A 20476-nucleotide genomic window follows, 5' to 3' on the forward strand; every position below is an offset into this window, starting at 1 on the left:
TCCTAGGTAGCTTCATCAAAGCAGTCCTGCCTTTTCTTTTTGGAAAAACTCAGACTATTGCCCGGTAGCACTCACATCTACTCTAATGAAGTGCTTTGAGTTTGGTTATGGCTAGAATTAACTCCTGCCTGAGCAATGACCTGGACCCGTTGCAATTCGCCTACTGCCACAAAAGGTTTACAGCAGATGCAATCTCACTGGCTCTCCACTCTGCTTTGGAGCACTTAGACAACCGCAAGACATAGGTCAGGTTACTGTTTATCAATTACAGCTCGGCGTTCAACACCATAATTCCCTAAGTACTATTAACAAAGCTTCTAAACCTGGGCCTCTGCACCTCCCTCTGCAACTGGATCCTTGACTTCCTAATAGGGAGATCACAGTCAGTGCAGATCAGCAATAACATCTCCTCGTCGCTGACTATCAACACAGGCACACCTCAAAGATGCGTGCTTAGCCCACTGCTCTGTTCTCTCTACACTTATGACTGTGTGGCTAAGCACAACTCAAACATCATCTATAAATTTGCCAATGACACCACTGTTGTTGGTAGAATCTCAGATGGTGACGAGGAGGCATACTGCAGTGAGACAGATCAGCTGGTTGAGTGGTGTCGCAACAACAACCTTGTACTCAATGTCAGCAAGACCAAGGAATTGATTGTGGACTTCAGGAAGGGGAAGTCGGGAGAACACACACCACTCCTCATTGAGGGGTCAGTGGTGGAAAGGGTGAGCAGCTTCAAGTTTCTGGGTGTTAATATCTCAGATGATCTATCCTGAGCCCAACACATTGATGCAATCACAAAGAAGGCATGCTGGTGGCTCTTCTTCATTAAGAGTTTGAGGAGATTTGGTACGTCACCAAAGACTCTTGCAAATTTCTATAGATGTACGGTGGAGAGCATTTTGACAGGTTGCATCACCGCCTGGTATGGAGCCTCCAATGCACAAAATCGCAAGAGGGTGCAGAGGGTTGTAGACTTAGCCAACTCTATCATAGGCAAAACCCTCCCCACCATCAAGAACACCTTCAAGAGGTGGTGCGTCAAGAAGGCACCATCCATCGTTAAGGACCCTCACCATTCGGGACATAACCTTTTCTCGTTACTACCATCAGGGAGGAGGTACAGGAGCCTGAAGAACCAAACTCAACGATTCAGGAACAGCTTCTTCTCCTCCGCCATCAGGTTTCTGAATGGTCCATGAATGCTACCTCATTATTCCTTTTTCTTCTTTGCACTATTTATTTTTGTAATTAATAGATTTTTATGCCTTTGCACTGCACTGCTGCCACAAACAACACATTTCATGTCATATGTCAGTGATAATAAATCTGATTCTGATTCTAGAATCTTTTTAAAGGTGCCAAATGTGGTGGACTTTAGAATAGCCCTGTGGCTCCTGCAGAATGGAGTCAACAGGTTGTCTGAGATGTGCTGCCTTTGCAAGGTCCTTGAGAGCTTCAAAATTGATCTTCTTGCAGCAATGTTTTGGAGCCAAACTGATGAAAATAATAGCGCAGATTAAGCTACAGTCAGTCCAGCAGTCATGGCATTGTTGATGCAAACATCAAGTCGAATTTATTGTCATTTGCACAGGTACGGTGAGGTACGGTACAATGAAAAACTTGCTTGCAGCAGCATCACAGGCACCTCCCTTGCATGAAGAATGATACAATCAAACAGGAGCCAGTTCTTGGACTGGGTGTGTTGTCATGAAGTCTTGTGCTTGTGCCTCTGATGAAGCAAAGTACTGATTATGACAAGATAGTGCTCCAAGCACTTTGTCAGGAGAAGGACCCTGCTGGGGTTAGCCTTCCCAACTCCTTCCTTGCCAATCATGCCTTGCAGAGTGTAATGTCTTTTCCCAGCCTGGCAGTGAAATTATCCAGTAGGATCAAGTTGACTCTCTCTGGGCTACAGAGTTGGAGTTGAAGTCCTATTATATTCGCCTCAAAGCCATTGCATTTAACTTTATAATCCTAACAGTTTCATCACCTAATAATGCCTAATACATACAAAAAGGAGCAGCAATACTGTTCAAAACATGAACAAGATGAAGAATGGGAATAAAGATCATTGAATTAAAATGACTTTGGAGGTGAACAAATTGCAGGTAATTTTTTTTTTAGTGTTAATCCAACTTGTTTATAGATAGGCAACGATTCTTAAAATAGGACCTTTTAGATTTGCCTTTGAAAATACTTGTTTTTAAATATTTACTTTGTTAGTTTACAGAAATACATCATTATCAACCTGAGAAATTAATAACAATCCTGCACAAATTCACAAATAAACTTATTGAATTGCAATGGTACTTACTGGGCTAGGACTGAAGTTTTCATGCAAGCTTCCAAGTAAATCTGGGGATGAAATATCTAATGGTAGGCTAGTGAGAATAGAAAAAGAAGAAAGCATTAATGTTCTTATAATAAGCTGGTTAACTTTGCCCAGCTATAGGAATAAATATGGAAGGAAAATAAAATAACCTTCCAATTAAAATAAAATGTACTCCACTCTTTTTAACCAAATTTCTTTGCTGTTTCAGAAGTAGAACAATGGCTGATATGACACACAACAAAATAAAATGCACAGCATAGAAACATTGCATTTGACTCAAACTGGACTTCGCTATTGGTTAGAAGCCTCATCCCACTTCTACCCATTTCTCTGTTTATTTATCTTCTTCTTTATTGCCTTATGTTATTTGCTACAACCATTCCCTGTGGAAGCAAGGACTGCCTTCCAAACACAGGACTACCAGTAACAGTAATATCCCTGGCAGTCCAGATGAAGGGTCTCGATCTGAAATGTCAAATATTCATTTCACTCTACAGATGCTGCCTGACTGCTGAGTTCTTCCAGAATTTGTTTTTTTTTGTTCTAGATTACAACATCCACAGTCTCTTGTGTCTCAGTAATATCCCTGGTTTTGATCAGCTGTAATGCACTGATCAGGAGCATACATGTAACTTAAGGCAAAAAGGGACATGCAAATTCAACACAGATTTAATGTGTACATTGCTGCAACATTAGTGAACATTGGTGGATTCCTAATCAGTATGAAGTAAATTAGTCTTATCTATATGCTTGTTTTTACTAAATTTCCTTTCCCTTCTCCTATGTGCAAATATAATATCTGCCAATTGCTTGCAAGGAGAAATGCGCAGTGATAACAAACACAACATTATCAATATTGTCTTCTTTAATTCCTCATCCTGTCCCCTGCACCTCCTTCAGCATGATGTTAGTCACGCCAGGATTTACAGGCATGGCCTTTTGCTTTCATTCAGAGATGATGCCATTGAAGGTCTGAATGATTGTGGTGGAATCAAAGAAACATAGCAATTCTTTACTAGGTAATTCAGTGCCAGCATAAAGGATGAGACAGAAACAGATGAACAGGAAAACCCTGTAGATTCTAAGACTTGTACGGGAATAGTGAGCTTGTGAGTAAAGAAAAGTAAACTCTGATATAAAAATACTGATCACTGAAATCACATATTATCCTCGAGGAAAAGGGCATGGTGCAACTGACAGATTACGTCTGTTTTAAACACGGAATGGACTGACCAGGATAAAATTAAAATCTGGCTCAAATCAAGCCTGACTGCTGAAAATTTTCCATGTCTGACCCAACTAAGCAGCACATGCAAAAAAGGGGAAGAAAAAGTCTTGCTGTGCTATGCATACATTGCTAATGGGGACACATTCAGTAATATGAAGCAAGTCATCTTTACTGATTTACAACACTGAGCCAGGTCAGCAGAGTACAGTCCAAACTGACCCAAACCCATTTGTTTTCATCAAAATATACACTGACCCAACTTGAACCCCATAGTGCTGGGTCTGGGTATAGTTTGAAAATTCCAAGTTCCTACACCCCTCAGCTTTAAATGACCTCCCCCCCAATCTTGTAACTTATGTCTGCTAATTCAGATTCTCCTACAAGTGTAAACATCTTGACATCTACTCTCTCAATCCCTCTCCAGATTATATATGGTTCAATAACGTCAACCCCCATTCTTCTAAACTCCAAAGAATATAGAACTATTTTCTTTTGCTGCATGTGATAGGGGTCTAATTTCTTTAGCCACTCCTGTGGTGAAGGCCAAATAATGGGAAGAACTGATTTTCTTCAAAATATCAGGGGAGAGGGCAATTCGACTTTGTTTTAACACCTCACTAAGAGGCTCTTGGAGAACAGCAAGTTCCCAATACTGTACTGGATTGACAAATTAGATTCAGTGCTCAAATTTCAGATTAAAAATAAAATCTGGTGCTAAAGAGGTCACCATTATGAATCATTTTTCACAGAGAATAATATGCCATAGTTGTAGTAAATAGGTAAAAAGTAAACATGGTTGATTTCAGTGCAAACTGCAACTGAAGAAATATTTCCAAGCATTAAATGAATTGATATCTTCATCAACAAAATGCCAAAACACTCACTGCATACTTTCTGGATCACCATCAGGTTTTGTACTCAAGTACTCCAAGGAATCAACAAAAACCTTAAGGATAAAAAGAAATAATGTCGGACACATAGAAAAATATTACAAATTGTTTGCAAGCAGCACTGAGTCTAACCGGGCATTCTCATCTAAATTTATATTTTTCTGCTTATAACAGGCGATCCAATACCATCTGAAAAATTAACCATAAATGTTTGAGTCTTCTATACGGAGGATGTTTTCTAAGGCAAATACTTAACACTTACTACTTTCTACTTAGAAAGAGTTCCACTTTACACATTTGTTATTACGTATGTATCTGTCTATCACCTTAGTTATGCTTAACTCAATTTGGAGAGTTATACAGACATATAGCACAGAAACAAACCCTTCAGCCTGCCAAATCCATGCCAACTGTTTAACATCCATCTATGCTATTCCCATTTACTTCATTCTTCCCGAATTCGAAACAACTCCTCCCTCCCCCAAGATTCTGCTACTTTTTAGGTGTGATCTTTCATGTATGATTCTGTTGGAAGTGTCTAGCTGTAAAATTGGGTATTGAGTCTGCCAAGTGCACAGAGCTAAAGGTGCTCGAAAATGTGAACTGGGAATACCATCTGCTAAGAACCCTTTAGCTAACTTTTGGATAAATGAAATAATATGAGCAACTGTCACCTGCGCAGGTTTGCCTGGTCTAACTCACTAGTTTCATGTGGACTCTACAGATTGAAGCAAGTCTTGGGCTATCTACTCTTGGGTGATTTCTGCTGCACAACAAATTTCTTGCCTTCTGTCTTCCTCACCAAAAGACACATTTGTTTATAATTCTTCACTTATCATTTTCTTTCATAAGTCAGAATTCTATCCTATTCCCATAAATCTATTTCTATCTACAAATCAAGAAATACATTTTGCCACTATATTATTTTGTCACTGAGTCTATATCTTCAATAAACTTTGATCAGTTCACTTAACCTAAGAGGCCCATAATGAAAACAGCAAATGTAGGTTGTCTCTAAAGCAATGCTAAAAATATACATCTTATTGGTGTGGGGAGAGGCTGGGGTGGAGATAAACCTTATTTCCCAATTTTAAAATTCTTGTTTTCTAAGTACTCTACAGTTTTCTGTATTTCTTGATCCTGTATTATCTTAACAGTGGTAGGCTATGGAAATATTTTAAAGCTAGAATAATTGATTTGCTTATTGTTGCATACAGATTATACAATACGATATGAATATGCAGAGGAAAAAGAAAGCAAAGGTATGAAATATATATAGTATGTTTGTGTGTAAATCTTAAAGCGTGGTTCAATGCTTTGGAAAGGCTGGCAGCGTGGACTGGGAAATAGACAATTATAAAAGAACAATACAAACTGCACAAGAAGATAGAAATACCTTTTTACTACCCACCTTCATAATGTTAATGGAAAGCTCATGTACATGCTGCTGGTTCTTCTCATGCTGAAAAATCTGAAACAAACAAATATTTACCTCTGTGAAATGAGACAATCAGAGAATTTTTTGGTGATGCAAATCCAAAGCATAGGATTTGCAACAAATGGCAAAGGAATGCCATTCATCTTGTGTCGTTTCGCCCCAGATTGTTAGTGGGCTTGTCAACGCAGATTATCAGCTCCTGGTGTCTATTTGAAAGCAAAACCCTCTAAAGGCAATCTACTCAAACCTTTGTTGCAGTGAACATTTTCAACCCATCAGTTTAAGCATCTTCCCTCAGCCAAACAGACTACAAAGCAGAATGCTCAAAAGGTTGATGGAAATTAAATTTGTCACTGTTCAGTAAGTAAAATTAAGATTGGGTCATTCACATGTGATTAAGTGAAAGACGAAAAAAAACATTTTTTTATAAACTTCGTACATTAGTTTAAGGAAATATGAAAATGACTTCTTTATGAGGAATCCAACAATGAGAAATCCAATTAAGAGAGGTGTGCAAGTTAAGAACTTTCATATTTACATAGCAATCCAGAAACACCACCATTCCTGCTTCCCTGCACAGAATATCATCCATTCCTCTCCTAAACTTGGCTAGCATTCAACTCCAAACTGACCTCTCTTCCAATATTAGATCAATAATCACAATAATCACTCCCTAGCTCCTTTCTTCTTGTCCCTCTTATACATACATCACCCCACTCTCACAATATGCTTGCTTGTGGCCCTGGGAGCCAAAAAGATCTGCACTCACAGCAGCCCCTGATAACTTTAAAATAATCATAAAGCAACTGAGTGGGCAAGGATATGGCAGAGGCAATATAATCTGCAAACATGTAATGTTATCCACTTTGCTGAAAAAAACATCCAGGTCAAGTATATATTAATAGTTGGGAGATTGAAAAGTATTGGTGCTTGGAGGATCTTGATGTCTTTGTGAAAGTTAATATCTGGATCCAACACGCAATTTGGAAGGCACTCCATATGTTGGCTTTTATTACAAGAAGAATTGAAGACAAACGTAGAGACACCTTGCTTTAATTATATGGAACCATAAAGAGACTAAATGTGGCATATTGGGTATAGGTCTCCTCTCCCTGCCCAAGGAAGGATATTTTTGTGATAAAGGGGAATCCCATGAAGATTCATGAGATTGACTGCTGGGATGGCAGGTTTTTTGCGCAAGAAGAAATTAAACAGGCTAGGCCTGTAGACTTTTGACTTTAAAGGAATGAGAGATGATCTCTTTGAAAGATACAAAATTCCTAAAAGTCTTGAGAGGGTAGATGCAGAAATGACATTTCCTCTGGGCTAGGGTATTTCAAACCATGGGTCAGTTTCAAACTATGGAGTCAGTCATTCCAGTCAGAAATAGGAAGACATTTCTTTGCCCCAAGGGTGCTGAATCTTTGGAATTCTACACCCAGAGAACTGTGGAGGCTCAATTGTTGAGTATATTCAAGACAATGATCTAAAAATTTTTAGACATTAACAAAATCAAGGGATATGGGGTTAATGCAGGAAAGTGATAATGTTTTAAAAGATCAGCTGTGATCTTATTGAATGGCGGAGCAGGTACAAGGGTCCAAAAGGCCTATTCCTGCTTCTTTTTATGTTCTTAACCATAATATTGTTCCAGTAGCTCTTTCTTTAATCACTTCAAAATTTACACTACAGTATACTTAATTCACTAAGAAATAACCACAGAAAACCTTCAGCATATGTATCATTATCACTTCGTCAATAAGTTAAAAAGAGGACAGGCCATGGGGCTTCCTGAGACAACTAATATCAAACTTACTTCATTTGCCAATCCCCAGAATCCTCGAATTCCTCAGAGGCACAAAATCTATCTTATTTGATGACTAAGTGATCCATGGCCATCTGACTTTGAGATTTATAACTTTTTTTTCCACTCTTTATCACTGGTTCATTAATTATTGAAAATGATTCATCCTGATTTATTTTATTGAGACTCATGTTATTCCATGAGGCTTTGATAGAGTAACTCTAAATTAAAACATTTTAACTTCAAGCCCATTCACAGTTTATTTACTTTCTTTAAACATAAGTCTGGTTCATCAAGACCATCAGACATAGGAGCAGAATTAGGCCATTCGGCCCATTGAGTCTGCTCTGCCATTCAATCATAGTTGATTTATTTTTCCCTCTCAACCCCATTCTCCTGCCTTCTCTCTGTAACCTTTGATGCCCTTACTAATCAAGAACCTATCAACCTCCGCTTTAAATATACCCAATGACTTGGCCTCCACAGCCATCTGTGGCAATGAATTCCACATATTCACCACCCTCTGGCTGAAGAAGTTACTCCTCATCTCTGTTCTAGAGGGACATCCTTCTATTCTGAAGCTGTGCCCTCTGGTCCTAGACTCTCCCATTACTGGAAACACCCTCTCCCCGTCCACTCTATTCGGAAGGTTTCAATGAGATTCCCCCTCATTCTTCTAAACTCCAGCAGTACAAGCCCATAGCCATCAAATGCTCATTGTACATTAATGGTTTCATACCCGGGATCATTCTCGTAAACCTCCTCTGGACCCTCTCCAATGCCAGCACATCCTTCCTTACATACGAGGCCCAAAACTGCTCACAATACCCCAAATGTGGTCTGACCAATGCCTTATAAAGCCTCGGCATTACATCCTTGCTTTTATATTCTAGTCCTCTTGAAATGAATGCTAACATTGCATTTGCCTTCCTTACTACTGACTCAACCTGCAAGTTAACCTTTAGGGGATCCTGCACTATGACTCACAAGTCCCTTTGCACCTCTGATTTCTGAATTCGCTCCCAGTTTAGAAAATAGTCTATATCTTTATTTCTTCTACAAAAGTGCATGTCCATACACTTCCCTACACTGTATTCCATTTGCCACTTCTTTGCCCATTCTCCCAACCTGTCCAAGTCCTTCTGCAGACTCCCTACTTCCTCAACACTGCCTGCCCCTCCACCTATCTTTGTATCATCCGCAAACTTGGCCATAAAGCCAAATAATTCCATCATCAAAAGTATCGTCATCATCCATCATCATCACCCAACACTGACCCCTGCAGAACACCACTAGTCACCGCAGCCAACCAGTAAAGCCCCTTTTATTCCTACCCTTTGCCTTCTGTCTGTCAGCCAATCTTCTATCCGTCAGCCAATCTTCTATCCATGCTAGTACCTTTCCTGTAATACCTTGGGCTCCCATCTTGTTTAGCGCCTCATGTGTGGGACCTTGTCAAAGGCCTTCTGAAAATCCAAGTAAACAACATCCACTGACTCTCTTTTATCTATCCTGCCTGTTTCTTCCTCAGAGAATTCCAACAGATTTGTCCGGCAAGATTTCCCCTTAAGGAAACCATGCTGACTTTGGCCTATTTTATAATGTGCTTCCAAGTACCCCAAAACCTCATCCTTAATAATGGACTCTAACATCTTACCAACCACTGAGGTCAGGCTAACTGGCCTATAATTTCCTTTCTTTTCCCTCCCTCCCTTCTTAAAGTGTGGAGTGACATCTGTGATTTTCCGGTCCTCCGGAACCATTCCTGAATTGAGTGATTCTTGAAAGATCACTACTAATGTCTCCACAATCTCCTCAGCTACCTCTTTCAGAACCCTGAGGTGTAATCCATCCGGTCCAGGTGACTTATCCACCTTCAGACCTTTCAGCTTCCCAAGCACCTTCTCCTTAGTAATAGCGACTACACTCACTTCTGCCCCCTGACTCGCTTGAATTTCTGGCATGTTGCTGGTGTCTTCCACAGTGAAGACTGACACAAAATACCTTTTTTAGTTCATCCGCCATTTCTTTGTTCCCCATTACTCCTTTTCCAGTGTCATTTTCCAGCAGTCTGATGTCCACTCTTGCCTCTCTTTTACTCTTTATATATCTAAAAAAACTTTTGGTATCCTCTTTTATATTATTGGCTAGCTTGCCTTCATATTTCATCTCTTCTCCCCTTATCGCTTTTTTAGTTGCCTTCTGTTGGTTTTTAAAAGCTACCCAATTCTTTAGCTTCACACTAATTTTTGCAATACTGTATGCCCTCTCTTTTGCTTTTATGCTATCTTTGACTTCCCTTGTCAGCCACGGTTGCCTCATCCTCCCTTTAGAATGCTTCTTCTTCTTTGGGATGAACTGATCCTGCATCACCCGAATTACTCCAAGAAACTCCTGCCATTGCTGCTCTATCATCATCCCTGCTAGGGTCGCCTTCCAATCAACTTTGGCCAGCTCCTCTCTCATGCCTCTGCAGTTACCTTTACTCAACTGTAATACTAATACATTTGATTTTAGCTTCTCCCTCTCAAACTGCAGCATGAATTCTACCATATTATGATCATTGCCTCCTAAGGGTTCCTTTACCTTAAGCTCACTCATCAAATCTCGTTCACTGCATAACACCAAATCCAGAATACTTTACATCATTGTGTGAACAATAAATGGCACACCACAGAGAAAGTGTGTATGAACTTGGTTCCCTTAAAATTGTGTTGTTCTTAAATTACTTGGTTTAAATTATGTGAACAAGTTCAGGACCAGATTAAGCCATTCTTTCAGATGGAGAACAATACATGGCCAGATATGACATTCAAAGATAGAATGAAAATAAAAAAAGAGCAGTAAGATATATTTCCAGATATGCTTCCACACTAATACTCAACAATGATTGAGGGGAAATTGCTTGTCAAAATTATAAAGTAATGTAAGAAATGTGAGACTTACACTGGTTTCTCCAGCCTTGCAATCTACAGTTTCCTTGAGAGTTTGTAGGGTTTGCACAACATGATGTTCAAACTGAGAAGGCTAGAAAAAAAGAAGTGCATCACATTTTTTTTATTACTTCAACATTCTCAGGACTTTAAATCAAAGAGGCAATTATTAATAATTCAGATATCACATTCCCTTATGTTAAATAGTAACAACATAATAAACCTTTAGGAAATGCTGTGTAATTTCATTACATCTCCAGACCAAGATCAAAGTACTTCCCATGTCCAATTTGCAATGCAAGACCAACATATGTTTTTTTTAAACAAATAATTTGAAATTTGGTATTAAAATTTTCCCACAAACCGACAGGCTTCTGAAGTAAAAACCTGAAGTTGGTTTAACATTCACTCCTATTACCCACATAAAAATAAACAGCATGAAACATATCAAAAAATGTCAAATTAACAACAAATCCCTAATGAAAATTTAAAACAACTGTTTTCCATTCTGGCATTTGTTGTTACTGAAAATGGAATTCTATAATTCACCACAGTGGTTAAAATCCAGATTACATTATGTTACAGGGCTACTTACAACCAAGATTAAAACTCAAACAGAATCATGCTTCGATAGCCTTTTAACAATACCCACACTATTTGCAAGCAAGATTGCATTTCCATCTAATGGTTACAGGAAATAGTATGCTTTTTTGTCAACCACTTTGGTAAAATCTAACATTATTTATGAAAACAAAGCCATTTCTCAAACAACTTACTTTGTTATGAAGGTCAAAAAACAATATCAGCCATCAGGGAGGTAAGCCTCAGTACTGATGGTGAGGTAAATAGTAATATGCAGGGTCTTTAAAATTATATAACACATCTCTAGATATTGGGTAGCATTTAAGGTGATGGAAATAGTTATAGACAACAAATAGTAGAAGCCTCATGATAGAGGTTGCACTCCCAAAATATTGACACATAATTTGTATTGAAGTCAAGGCAATCTAAAATACACAACCATTGCATGAATGGATTTCAATAAATATTGTACCACATTAAACAAAACAATGATTCAACATCATTGGTCCAGGTACTTTCAGGTAGTAAGAGTCATTGAAATTGTTGACAGGAGAAAGCTAGAAATGCAATAATATCAAACATAAAAGGTGAGCAAAGAATGCAAATTAATGGAGTAAATAAGTTTTCATAAAGACAATGGACAATATGACAAATAATGGTAAAAAAAAAAGCATTTAACCTAATAAGCACACTCTTCCTACACAGGTATGTACAATCTTCTTCAAAACACATTTTATTATGCCAGCTTGACCTACCAAAGGCCCTAAAATGATCAAACCAATGTTACTACTAACCAAAGAAGTGGTGCCTTCATTATCAACAATCCAGTCTTCTTTTTCTGCAAGCCTCTTAACATCTAAATAAGAAACAGTTTAGATGTAAATAAGAACCAAGTGGAACTTAAGACCAGATATTTTCCTTGCAACAAGTGAAGAAAAAAGCATTTATATTACATTTTATTTGAGAAATAAGAATCCATATTAATGTTAGAGCTATTTCACATGTAAAAGGGAAGTTTACACTTCTAGGTCTTTACAATCATTCTTTATGTGACTCTTATTTCACTATATTTTGAAATAATTGGCTGTCTTGCCTTTGAGTTTTAGACAAGCTTTCAGTAACTCTAGTAAATTAACGATTTACTCTATGGAAAGAACAGGGGAACTAACAATGAGTTAAGATCTTTAGTGAAAATTGTTTGGCATTAAAAGGCTATTTTGCAGACACCACTTGATTTCCTTTATTTTCTGTTTTACTTTAGATCAATGAGATCTACAACTTTTGCTTTTTGAAGTACAACTTCGATGATCATAATACTGTCATGTACTTAAAATCTTTTGTAGTTCTACACAGGATCATTAGCCAAAAAGAAAATGACATCCAGCTGCATAACAAGAATTCAGGATGAGTGATCAAAACTTGGATCAACAAGATAATATTTTTAAAAGGTGTATAAAAAGGAAACAAGCTTTTATTTCTCCAGTAGTTTTGTGATTTGGGCATCAGAGATTGGGGACAACAATATTATAGAAATGAAATCTGAGGAATGCCAAGAAGTCAGAATTGCCAGAGTGCAATAAACCTTAAGTCTGCAGGACTGGAAGAGGTTGAGATGGGCAGAGCTACAGAGGATTTGAAAACATTAATGATAAATTTTAAATTTGTGGCAATGCTAGAATGGGAAACAATGGGGGGCTACTAAGCATTGCGGTGAATGAGTCATGCTGACATTAGAATATGGGCAACTGAGTTTTGGATAGGGTCAAAGGTGCAAGATGGGAAGCCAGCCAGGAAAGTGCTAGAAGACTCCAATCTGGAAAGGACAAGTCTATTGGGAATAAGACAATGATTGAGAGTTTCAACACCAGATGAGGTGAAACAGGGATTGATCAGGGTAATATTATGCAGGTAGATCTTGAAGTCTTTGTGATGTAAAGTATATGAGCAAACACTGAGTGAGTTCCAATAGGATACCAAGGTTACAAACTGTCTGGTTCAGCCTCAGAAGAGTAGTCAGGCTAAGGAATGAAGCTAGTGGCTTGGAGATGAAGCTTGAAATCAGAAGCAAGGACAACAGCTTTATTCTTCCAAGTGTTTATCCATTGCTTAATGTCTAATATGCAGTATGACAAAGCAAGGCCAGTAGCTCTTTTGAACACAGCAGAGGCAACTGTGTTCCAAATAAAATTCAGTCAATAATGTGTGCAGCACAAAACAACAATTCAAATCAGTTTCATACCTTGGGCTTTAAGTCATGACAAATGAATTATTTGTACTCTTTAAGTTATGTAGGAAAATATGTTAAGCAGTTGAATTATTAGCTAGTTCAAGCTTTTGACTGAAATCAATAAATGTGTTCTATTAACTTTTAGTGTTGGTTAATCTTTTGCTCCAGTATACTTATTAAAAAAAAATGTTAATTCTATAAAGCTGCCCCTTCCTCTCTGTGGAATTTCTTATAGCTACTGTCAAGCCAGCTCATAACTTTGCCAAAGTATAGTGGAATATGCTTCAGATGAAGATAGGAGGGAAAAGTAGAGCAGTGATAGGTGAACAAAAGACGGAAGGCGGGGTGGGCACAAGGTGGTGATAGGTAGATGCAGGTGCGAGGGAGGAGGGCAGAGCAGACCCACCTGGGGATGAGGAATATGCTTCAACGTGGCTGGTTAGGATTTATTCAAGGTAAGTGGTGGGTAAAAGACTAGGTGGGAATTAAAAATAAGCATTCTTTGTACTTACCATCGGCAGTCTGCTGCAATGTAACCACAAGACAATGCACTCTCAAATCCAAGATTAGTTCTTGAATTGTTTGTAGGAGATCATTTGGTATTTCTAGTGCTGTCAAAGATTCGTAATTAAGCCTGTCATTCAATCAAAACAAAAAAAAATTAGACAACAACTTTCAACTTTACAACATATCTACATACTTATTAAGGTAGGTTAAGCAAATGTTGGAGTTAACTAGTCCTCTTTTTTTCCTCTCAATCTAAGCAGATCGATAAGGTTGTAATCAGGATAAATGGAACTCAATAGAAAAACAGAGTGTGCAGCTGATGATAAAAGCATCCTGCTTGTATGAGGAAGGAAAGACCTCAGGATGAGAGTTGGAAAGACATTAGATCCTCAGTTTAACAAGGAAGGAGGCCCAGAGTGGAAACCATGGTACTTAGCGCCATGAAGGAACAAGATAAAAATGGAGAATGTTCAGCAAACCAATAATCACAGTAGCATCATAAAATCAGACAGCAAATGAAGAAGTCAAACAGCTATTTAATGCATGCTAGCTCTAGAAAATGACCGATTACCAATCAACTCTACTCCTTGCTTCTTCTCTCTCTGCCTTTATTTTTTCTTTCTCAGATAGCATTCACTTCCCTTTAGCAAGTTACTATTAGATCTACTTCAACTCTTAAATCAAAATATCTCAATGATTTAAAAAATCTTATTTAGTCGATTTTATTTCACAATCATCTTAAACAAATGCAAGTTCTCAAACCAACAGCTTTCCTGGAATTTTATTCCAGACAAACAGATCATTAATTCAAATACATAACCAGTATTTTACTATACCAATCAATGGGAAACAAATTTCATCTTGAGCTTAAGAGAAAGTTAAAGAATTCCTAAAAGGAAAAAAAAAGTGGTTGGCATAAAAATTTTTTGTTCCTTTGTTTTTCACAATGTGAGGAGTGCAGGCAAGGCTGGCATTTATTATCCACCCTTTATTGTCATCAAAAAGGTTACGATGAGCCATTTTCTTAGACTGTTGGCATCCTTCTGTTGAAAATACTTCCATACGTGTTTAGCAGGGAGCTCCAGGATTTAGACTTGTGACTATGAAGGGACAGTAATATATTTGTAATTCACATATCACATGACTTGGAGGGGAACTTACAGGTGGAATAATGTTCCCATCCATCCGTTGCCTTGGTCCTTAACGTTGGTAGAGGTCACAGGTTTGGAAGGTGTCGACAGTGTTCAAAATGAGAATGGAGTGCATTGGGTAGATGGTGCACACTGCAGCTTCAGTGTGTGTATGGGAGAGGAAGTGAATGTTCAGGGTGTTGGATAGGGTACAAGTGAAAATGTCTGGTTTGTCCTGTCTAGCTTCTTGAATGTTGTTGGAGTTTTATTTGTCCAGGCAATTGAAGGAATTCTATCATGCCCTGATGTGACTTTGTTCATGGCGGAAAGTATTTAGGGTATCAGGTGGAATGACCTGCACTACTCTTGTAACCACAGTATATTGGTGACTGGTATCAATCTTTGTATCAAAGAAGAAAAAATGGATTCTTTGAAGGTGGGGATCACAGAAGGAAGCTGAGATGAATCATCCACCTAACACTTTTAGCTGAAAGTAGGTGCAAATGAGTCATCCCTGTCTTGACTTCAAAATCTGGCCCCACTACCACTGTTCCCTCCCATTAGCTGTTTAATTGTAATTCATGATTAGATGCAACTGGACTGCAGAGGTTTGATCTCATTTGTTTGCTGTAGGCTCATTTAGCTCTGTGAACTGCAACAGAAGTTCTGTACTACAGCTGCACCATATTGGGGACTTCATTTTGAATATACCTGGTGCTGTTTCCAGAATCAAAAGTTTGGGCCATAGATTCAGCAATGGAAATGTAACAATTCAATTTATGAACATATTTCTGTGGTAAATTTTTCAGTATCACATATGCCAGTGTGGGGGGGGGGGGGGGGGGGGAGAAAATGCACCATCTGTGATAGTAGTGGAGTTTATAAAGAATAACTTGATTGGCACGAGGAGGTGAGTGTATTTCACTCATGCCAACCAAGGTACACTCAATGGTCTATTTAAGGTGACATCCATAAGGCAATTTTGGCTGATAGCTTAAAAAAAAGCAGTATTGCTGTACTAATAAACCCATGCTTATTTATTGCTTTGAGAAATCAAAACACTCATAGGTTGGAACAGGATCAACATCGGGAATAATATATCAGCAAACTGACAGAAAGTCACCAACAGTGCTATCACTTACTCGCCAATAACCTGATCATTGATTCTCATTCTAGGATTTGCCAGGACCACTCCACTCTAGACATCATAAACTTGGTCCAAACATAGATCAAAAAGCTTAATTCTGGAAGTCAACTGAGAGTAACTGCCCTTGATATCAAGACTGTCGCTTCAAAGAATCCTTGCAAAACTGGATGGTCAATGTTGTTAGAATAGCCTCATTGTAGTAACTACATCAGAGAAACACAAAAAGCTTGGGTGGAGAGTGGGTGGAGAACCAAAATCAAGAATGCACTTGAGTTTCTAAAACTGAATCTGTCAATGGTAGTCTGAAGTAACTTGCTCAGTATCATAAAGGACATACTATTGATCTTGAAAGAAAAACTAAGAATGTCCTGTGGTTTGTTCTCTTATACAAGAGAACAGAAAGCTGTGATGGTTGCACATGAAAAATCCTACAAGCATTCTTACCATTTCTTGGCTGCATTTGTTTAACAAATGCAATGTAAAGGATTACAGCGACTGCATAGCACTTGACTACTGTTTCAGCAAACAAACTATTAATTCCCATCTACTGAGGGATCCTGAACTTGGGTTCTGTACCTTAACCAAAGCATAGCCAACTAGAAAAGCTGGTAATAACTGGAGCAGCAACCTTGGGATACAATAATATATTATCACATTCTTATCTAAAATCCATAGTCATTATCATAAGAAACATTAGCTTTTTAGAGACTGCAGATTTTAGACAAGAACACGATACAGTCTTTTAAAATTGGAATACTGTTCCAGTTGCAGTATTTTATACATTAAATCTGATGTTTATTGCAAATGTTAAATAATAAGCCAAAGAGGGAAACTTCACCGGTTTGACTAAGACAGACTACAGGGTACAAGCCCCTTTAGTCATAAGGTCCAAATACATTTTCAAATGCTTTAAGTAAACCTGCAAAAATCTTGGACCTTGCTTTATATGTTCATTTAATGGATCAATATATAAAGGGAAAATGATAAACTGAAATCAACTTAATTGTTATCTTTTTGCTAATTCTGTTTCAGTTACAATGAAACATTGGTCATATCATTGACTTTTCTTTTATTATGTAGTCATAGACTCATAAATTCAGTTATAAAGCAGGAAAAGGCCATTCAGCCCAACTCATTCATGCCAACCAAAATCCCCATCTAAACTAATCCCATTTGTCTCTAAATCTCCCACATCCCTCAGAACTTTCCCTATCCATGTACCTGTCCAAATGTTACTTAAACATTGTAATTGCACCTGTCTCTGCCACTTCTTCCAGCAGCTCATTCCACCACCCTCTGTGTGAAAAACTTGCTCCTCAGAACCCCCTTTAAATCTTTCTCCTCTCACCTTACACCTATGCCCTCTAATTTTAGATTCCCCTACACTGGGAAAAAGACTGATTATCTACCCTATGCTCCTCATAACTTTACAAACTGCTATAAGGCAACTCCTCAGCCTCCTTCACTTCAGGGAAAACAATACCAGAGCCTATCCAATCTCTGCTTATAACTGAAGTCCAGGCAACATCCTTGTGAATCTTTTCTGCACTTCCTTGCGAGAGTATGGTGACCAAAAATGCACACAATACTTCATGTCTGGTCTAACCAACGTCTTAGACAACTGTAATGTGACATCCCAATTTAATGCCACTTAACGCAAGCATGCTGTATGCCTTCTTCATCACCCTGTCTACCCATGTGGCTACTATCAGTGAACTCTGTACTTGTACCCCAAGGTCTCTCTGCTCAACAATGCTCTCCAGAGCCCTGCCATTTTCTATTGATGTTCTGGCCTGACTTAGCTTCCCAAAATGTATTCCTTCACACGTGTTTGAATTAAATTCCATCTGCCATTCCTTTGCCCACTTCCCCAGTTGATCAATATCCCGTTGTAACCTTGGACCATTTTCCTCACTGTTCACTCTTCCACCAATTTTGGGGTCATCTGCAAACTGACTATCACTGCACCTACATTCTCATCCAAATCATTAATACATATGACAAACCACAGGGGACACACAGCGCCAATCTCTGTGGCACACCACTGGTCAAAGGCCTCAATCTGAAAAACAACCCTCCAAAACCACCCTCTGCTTCCTATCACCAAGCCAATTTTGCATCCGAAACAATTTCCTGCCTTGTCTTTGCAGCCCTTAAATAAAAGCCCAACATTAGCCATCCTCCAGTCTTCAGGTAATTCACCATAGCTAATGAAGAGACAAAGATCTCTGCCTGGACCCTAGTAATTTCTTCACTTGTTTCCCGCAATGTCCCACGATACACCTTATCCACCTTTATGCACTTTAAGACCACCAACACCTCCTCTTTTGTCATGTTGATATTTTTCAGGATATCACTCTTCTGTTCCCAGAACTCACTGGCTTCTATGTCCTTTTCCACATCAAATACAGATGAGAAGTATTCATTTAAGACCTTGCCCAGCTCCTGTGGCTCCACACATAGATTCCCACACTGATCCTTATGGGGACCTACTCTCACGTAGTTACCCTTCTGCTTTGAATTTACTTCAAGAATCTTTTAGGAGTCTCCTTTAACTTATCTGCCAGGGTTATCTCATGTCCCCTTTTTGCCTTTCTAATTTCCTTTTTAAATGTACTTCTTATATTCCTCAAGGAACTCATGGTCATAGAGTCATACAGCATGGAAGCAGGCCCTTTGGCCCAACTGGTCCATACTGACAAAGATTCCCATCTAAACTAGTTCCATTTGCCCACATTTGGCTCATACCCCTCTAAACCTTTTTGATCCATGTACCTGTCCAAGTGCCCTATAAATGTTGTTAATATACCTGCTTCAACCACTTCCTCTGGTAGCTTAATCCACATACATACCACCCTCACTGGGTGAAGAAGTTGTCTTTCAGGTTCCTATTAAACCTCTCCACTCTCACACCTGAACATATGTTCTCTAGTTCTCGATTCCCTAACGCTGGGAAAAATACTGTGTGCATTCACCCTATCTATGCTCCTCATGGTTTTAAGCACCTCTATAATATCACCCCTCATTCTCCATTGTTCCATTGAATGAAGTCCCAACCTGCTCAACCTCTCTCTCCATAACTCAGTCCCCAGAGTCCTGGCAACATCCTCATAAATCTCCTTTCCACTCTTTCCAGCTTAATGGCATCTTTCCTACAGCAGGGTGACCAAAACTGCACAAAATATTCCAATTGCGGCCTCACTGTCTTGTACAACTGCAATGCAACATCCCAACTTCTATATTCAATGCCCTGACTGATGGTCAGCATGCCAAACGCCTTCTTCACCATCCTGTCCACTTGCGACGCCACTTTCAGGGAACCACGTACTTGTACTCACTGGTCCCTCCGTTCTACATTAGTACCCAGGACATAACCATTCACTGTGAAAGTCCTACCCTGATTTGTCTTCCCAAAATGCAACAGCTTGTACTTATCTGAATTAAACTCCATTTGCCATTCCTAAATTCTTGCTTGACCCCAGCTGCCTAAACCTAACATATGCCTCCTTCTTTGTCCTGATCAGAGCCACAATATCCTTCATCAGCCAGGGTTCCCTAATCCTGCCAGCCTGGCCCTTCACTCTATTGTTAGTTTAACAACAATATGCATGTGGTGCTCTCAGCGATACATGCTCAATCTGCCATGTCACTGTGCTTTCACTCAGTTGTCAGTTGTGAATATTGAGGTAGAATATTTATTTCTCATCAGCAAAGGGAAGCAGCCCTACTGGAGGTCCAGAGGCAGTCTGCAACGCACATTTTCAGGTAAGGTCAATGAATGGTTTGGAGAGAAAATAGAGGAACCTGCACTCTCACAGAAACCAGACAGCTGTGATTCTGTGAGGTGGAACCTTTGACACATCACCTCTATGATTCAGAAAAGTCTGACAACTGTGCAGTGCTCTCTGTCATAATTGTAAAATGCAACAGAGAGTGGAAACGAACAATACTTTTACTTCCCCTAAACTACTGAGGTTACCAAAATGTTTAACTAAATAATTAATTTCACAAGACAGCAACACAATCCACTTTCAGATCTTACTTACCTCATAGTATGAATAATGTGGGTTAGCCACTGGCCTGAAAGTTCCAGTTTGGCTTCCCATCCCCCATATTGTTTCAGCTCCACCTCGGTTAGGCTAGATGGAAGAAGAGCTCCTCGGATGAGTTTCACAAGTGAATTTATTACCTCTTGAATCATTTTCTATTTAAAACAAAATCAATGCATCACTTCTGCAGGCACGACCAC

At 38.9% G+C, this 20476-nt stretch overlaps 1 protein-coding gene across 4 annotated transcripts in view; it reads right to left on the bottom strand.

Annotated features, from left to right (window-relative positions):
• The window catches only part of exoc2 (exocyst complex component 2), a 222625-nt gene that overhangs the window by 60072 nt on the left and 142077 nt on the right, over nucleotides 1-20476 (bottom strand). For all 4 annotated transcript variants that reach the window (XM_052016796.1, XM_052016798.1, XM_052016799.1 and 1 more), the window contains exons 15-21: nucleotides 20274-20431; nucleotides 13956-14077; nucleotides 12011-12072; nucleotides 10648-10728; nucleotides 5871-5930; nucleotides 4454-4515; nucleotides 2324-2390 (exon numbers count right to left, since the gene is read on the bottom strand). In XM_052016796.1, the coding sequence (XP_051872756.1) occupies nucleotides 2324-2390; nucleotides 4454-4515; nucleotides 5871-5930; nucleotides 10648-10728; nucleotides 12011-12072; nucleotides 13956-14077; nucleotides 20274-20431 (612 nt within the window). The remainder of the gene's footprint in view (nucleotides 1-2323; nucleotides 2391-4453; nucleotides 4516-5870; nucleotides 5931-10647; nucleotides 10729-12010; nucleotides 12073-13955; nucleotides 14078-20273; nucleotides 20432-20476) is intronic.

The sequence above is a fragment of the Pristis pectinata genome, chromosome 5 (assembly GCF_009764475.1).
Source record: "Pristis pectinata isolate sPriPec2 chromosome 5, sPriPec2.1.pri, whole genome shotgun sequence".
NCBI classification, from domain to species: domain Eukaryota; kingdom Metazoa; phylum Chordata; class Chondrichthyes; order Rhinopristiformes; family Pristidae; genus Pristis; species Pristis pectinata.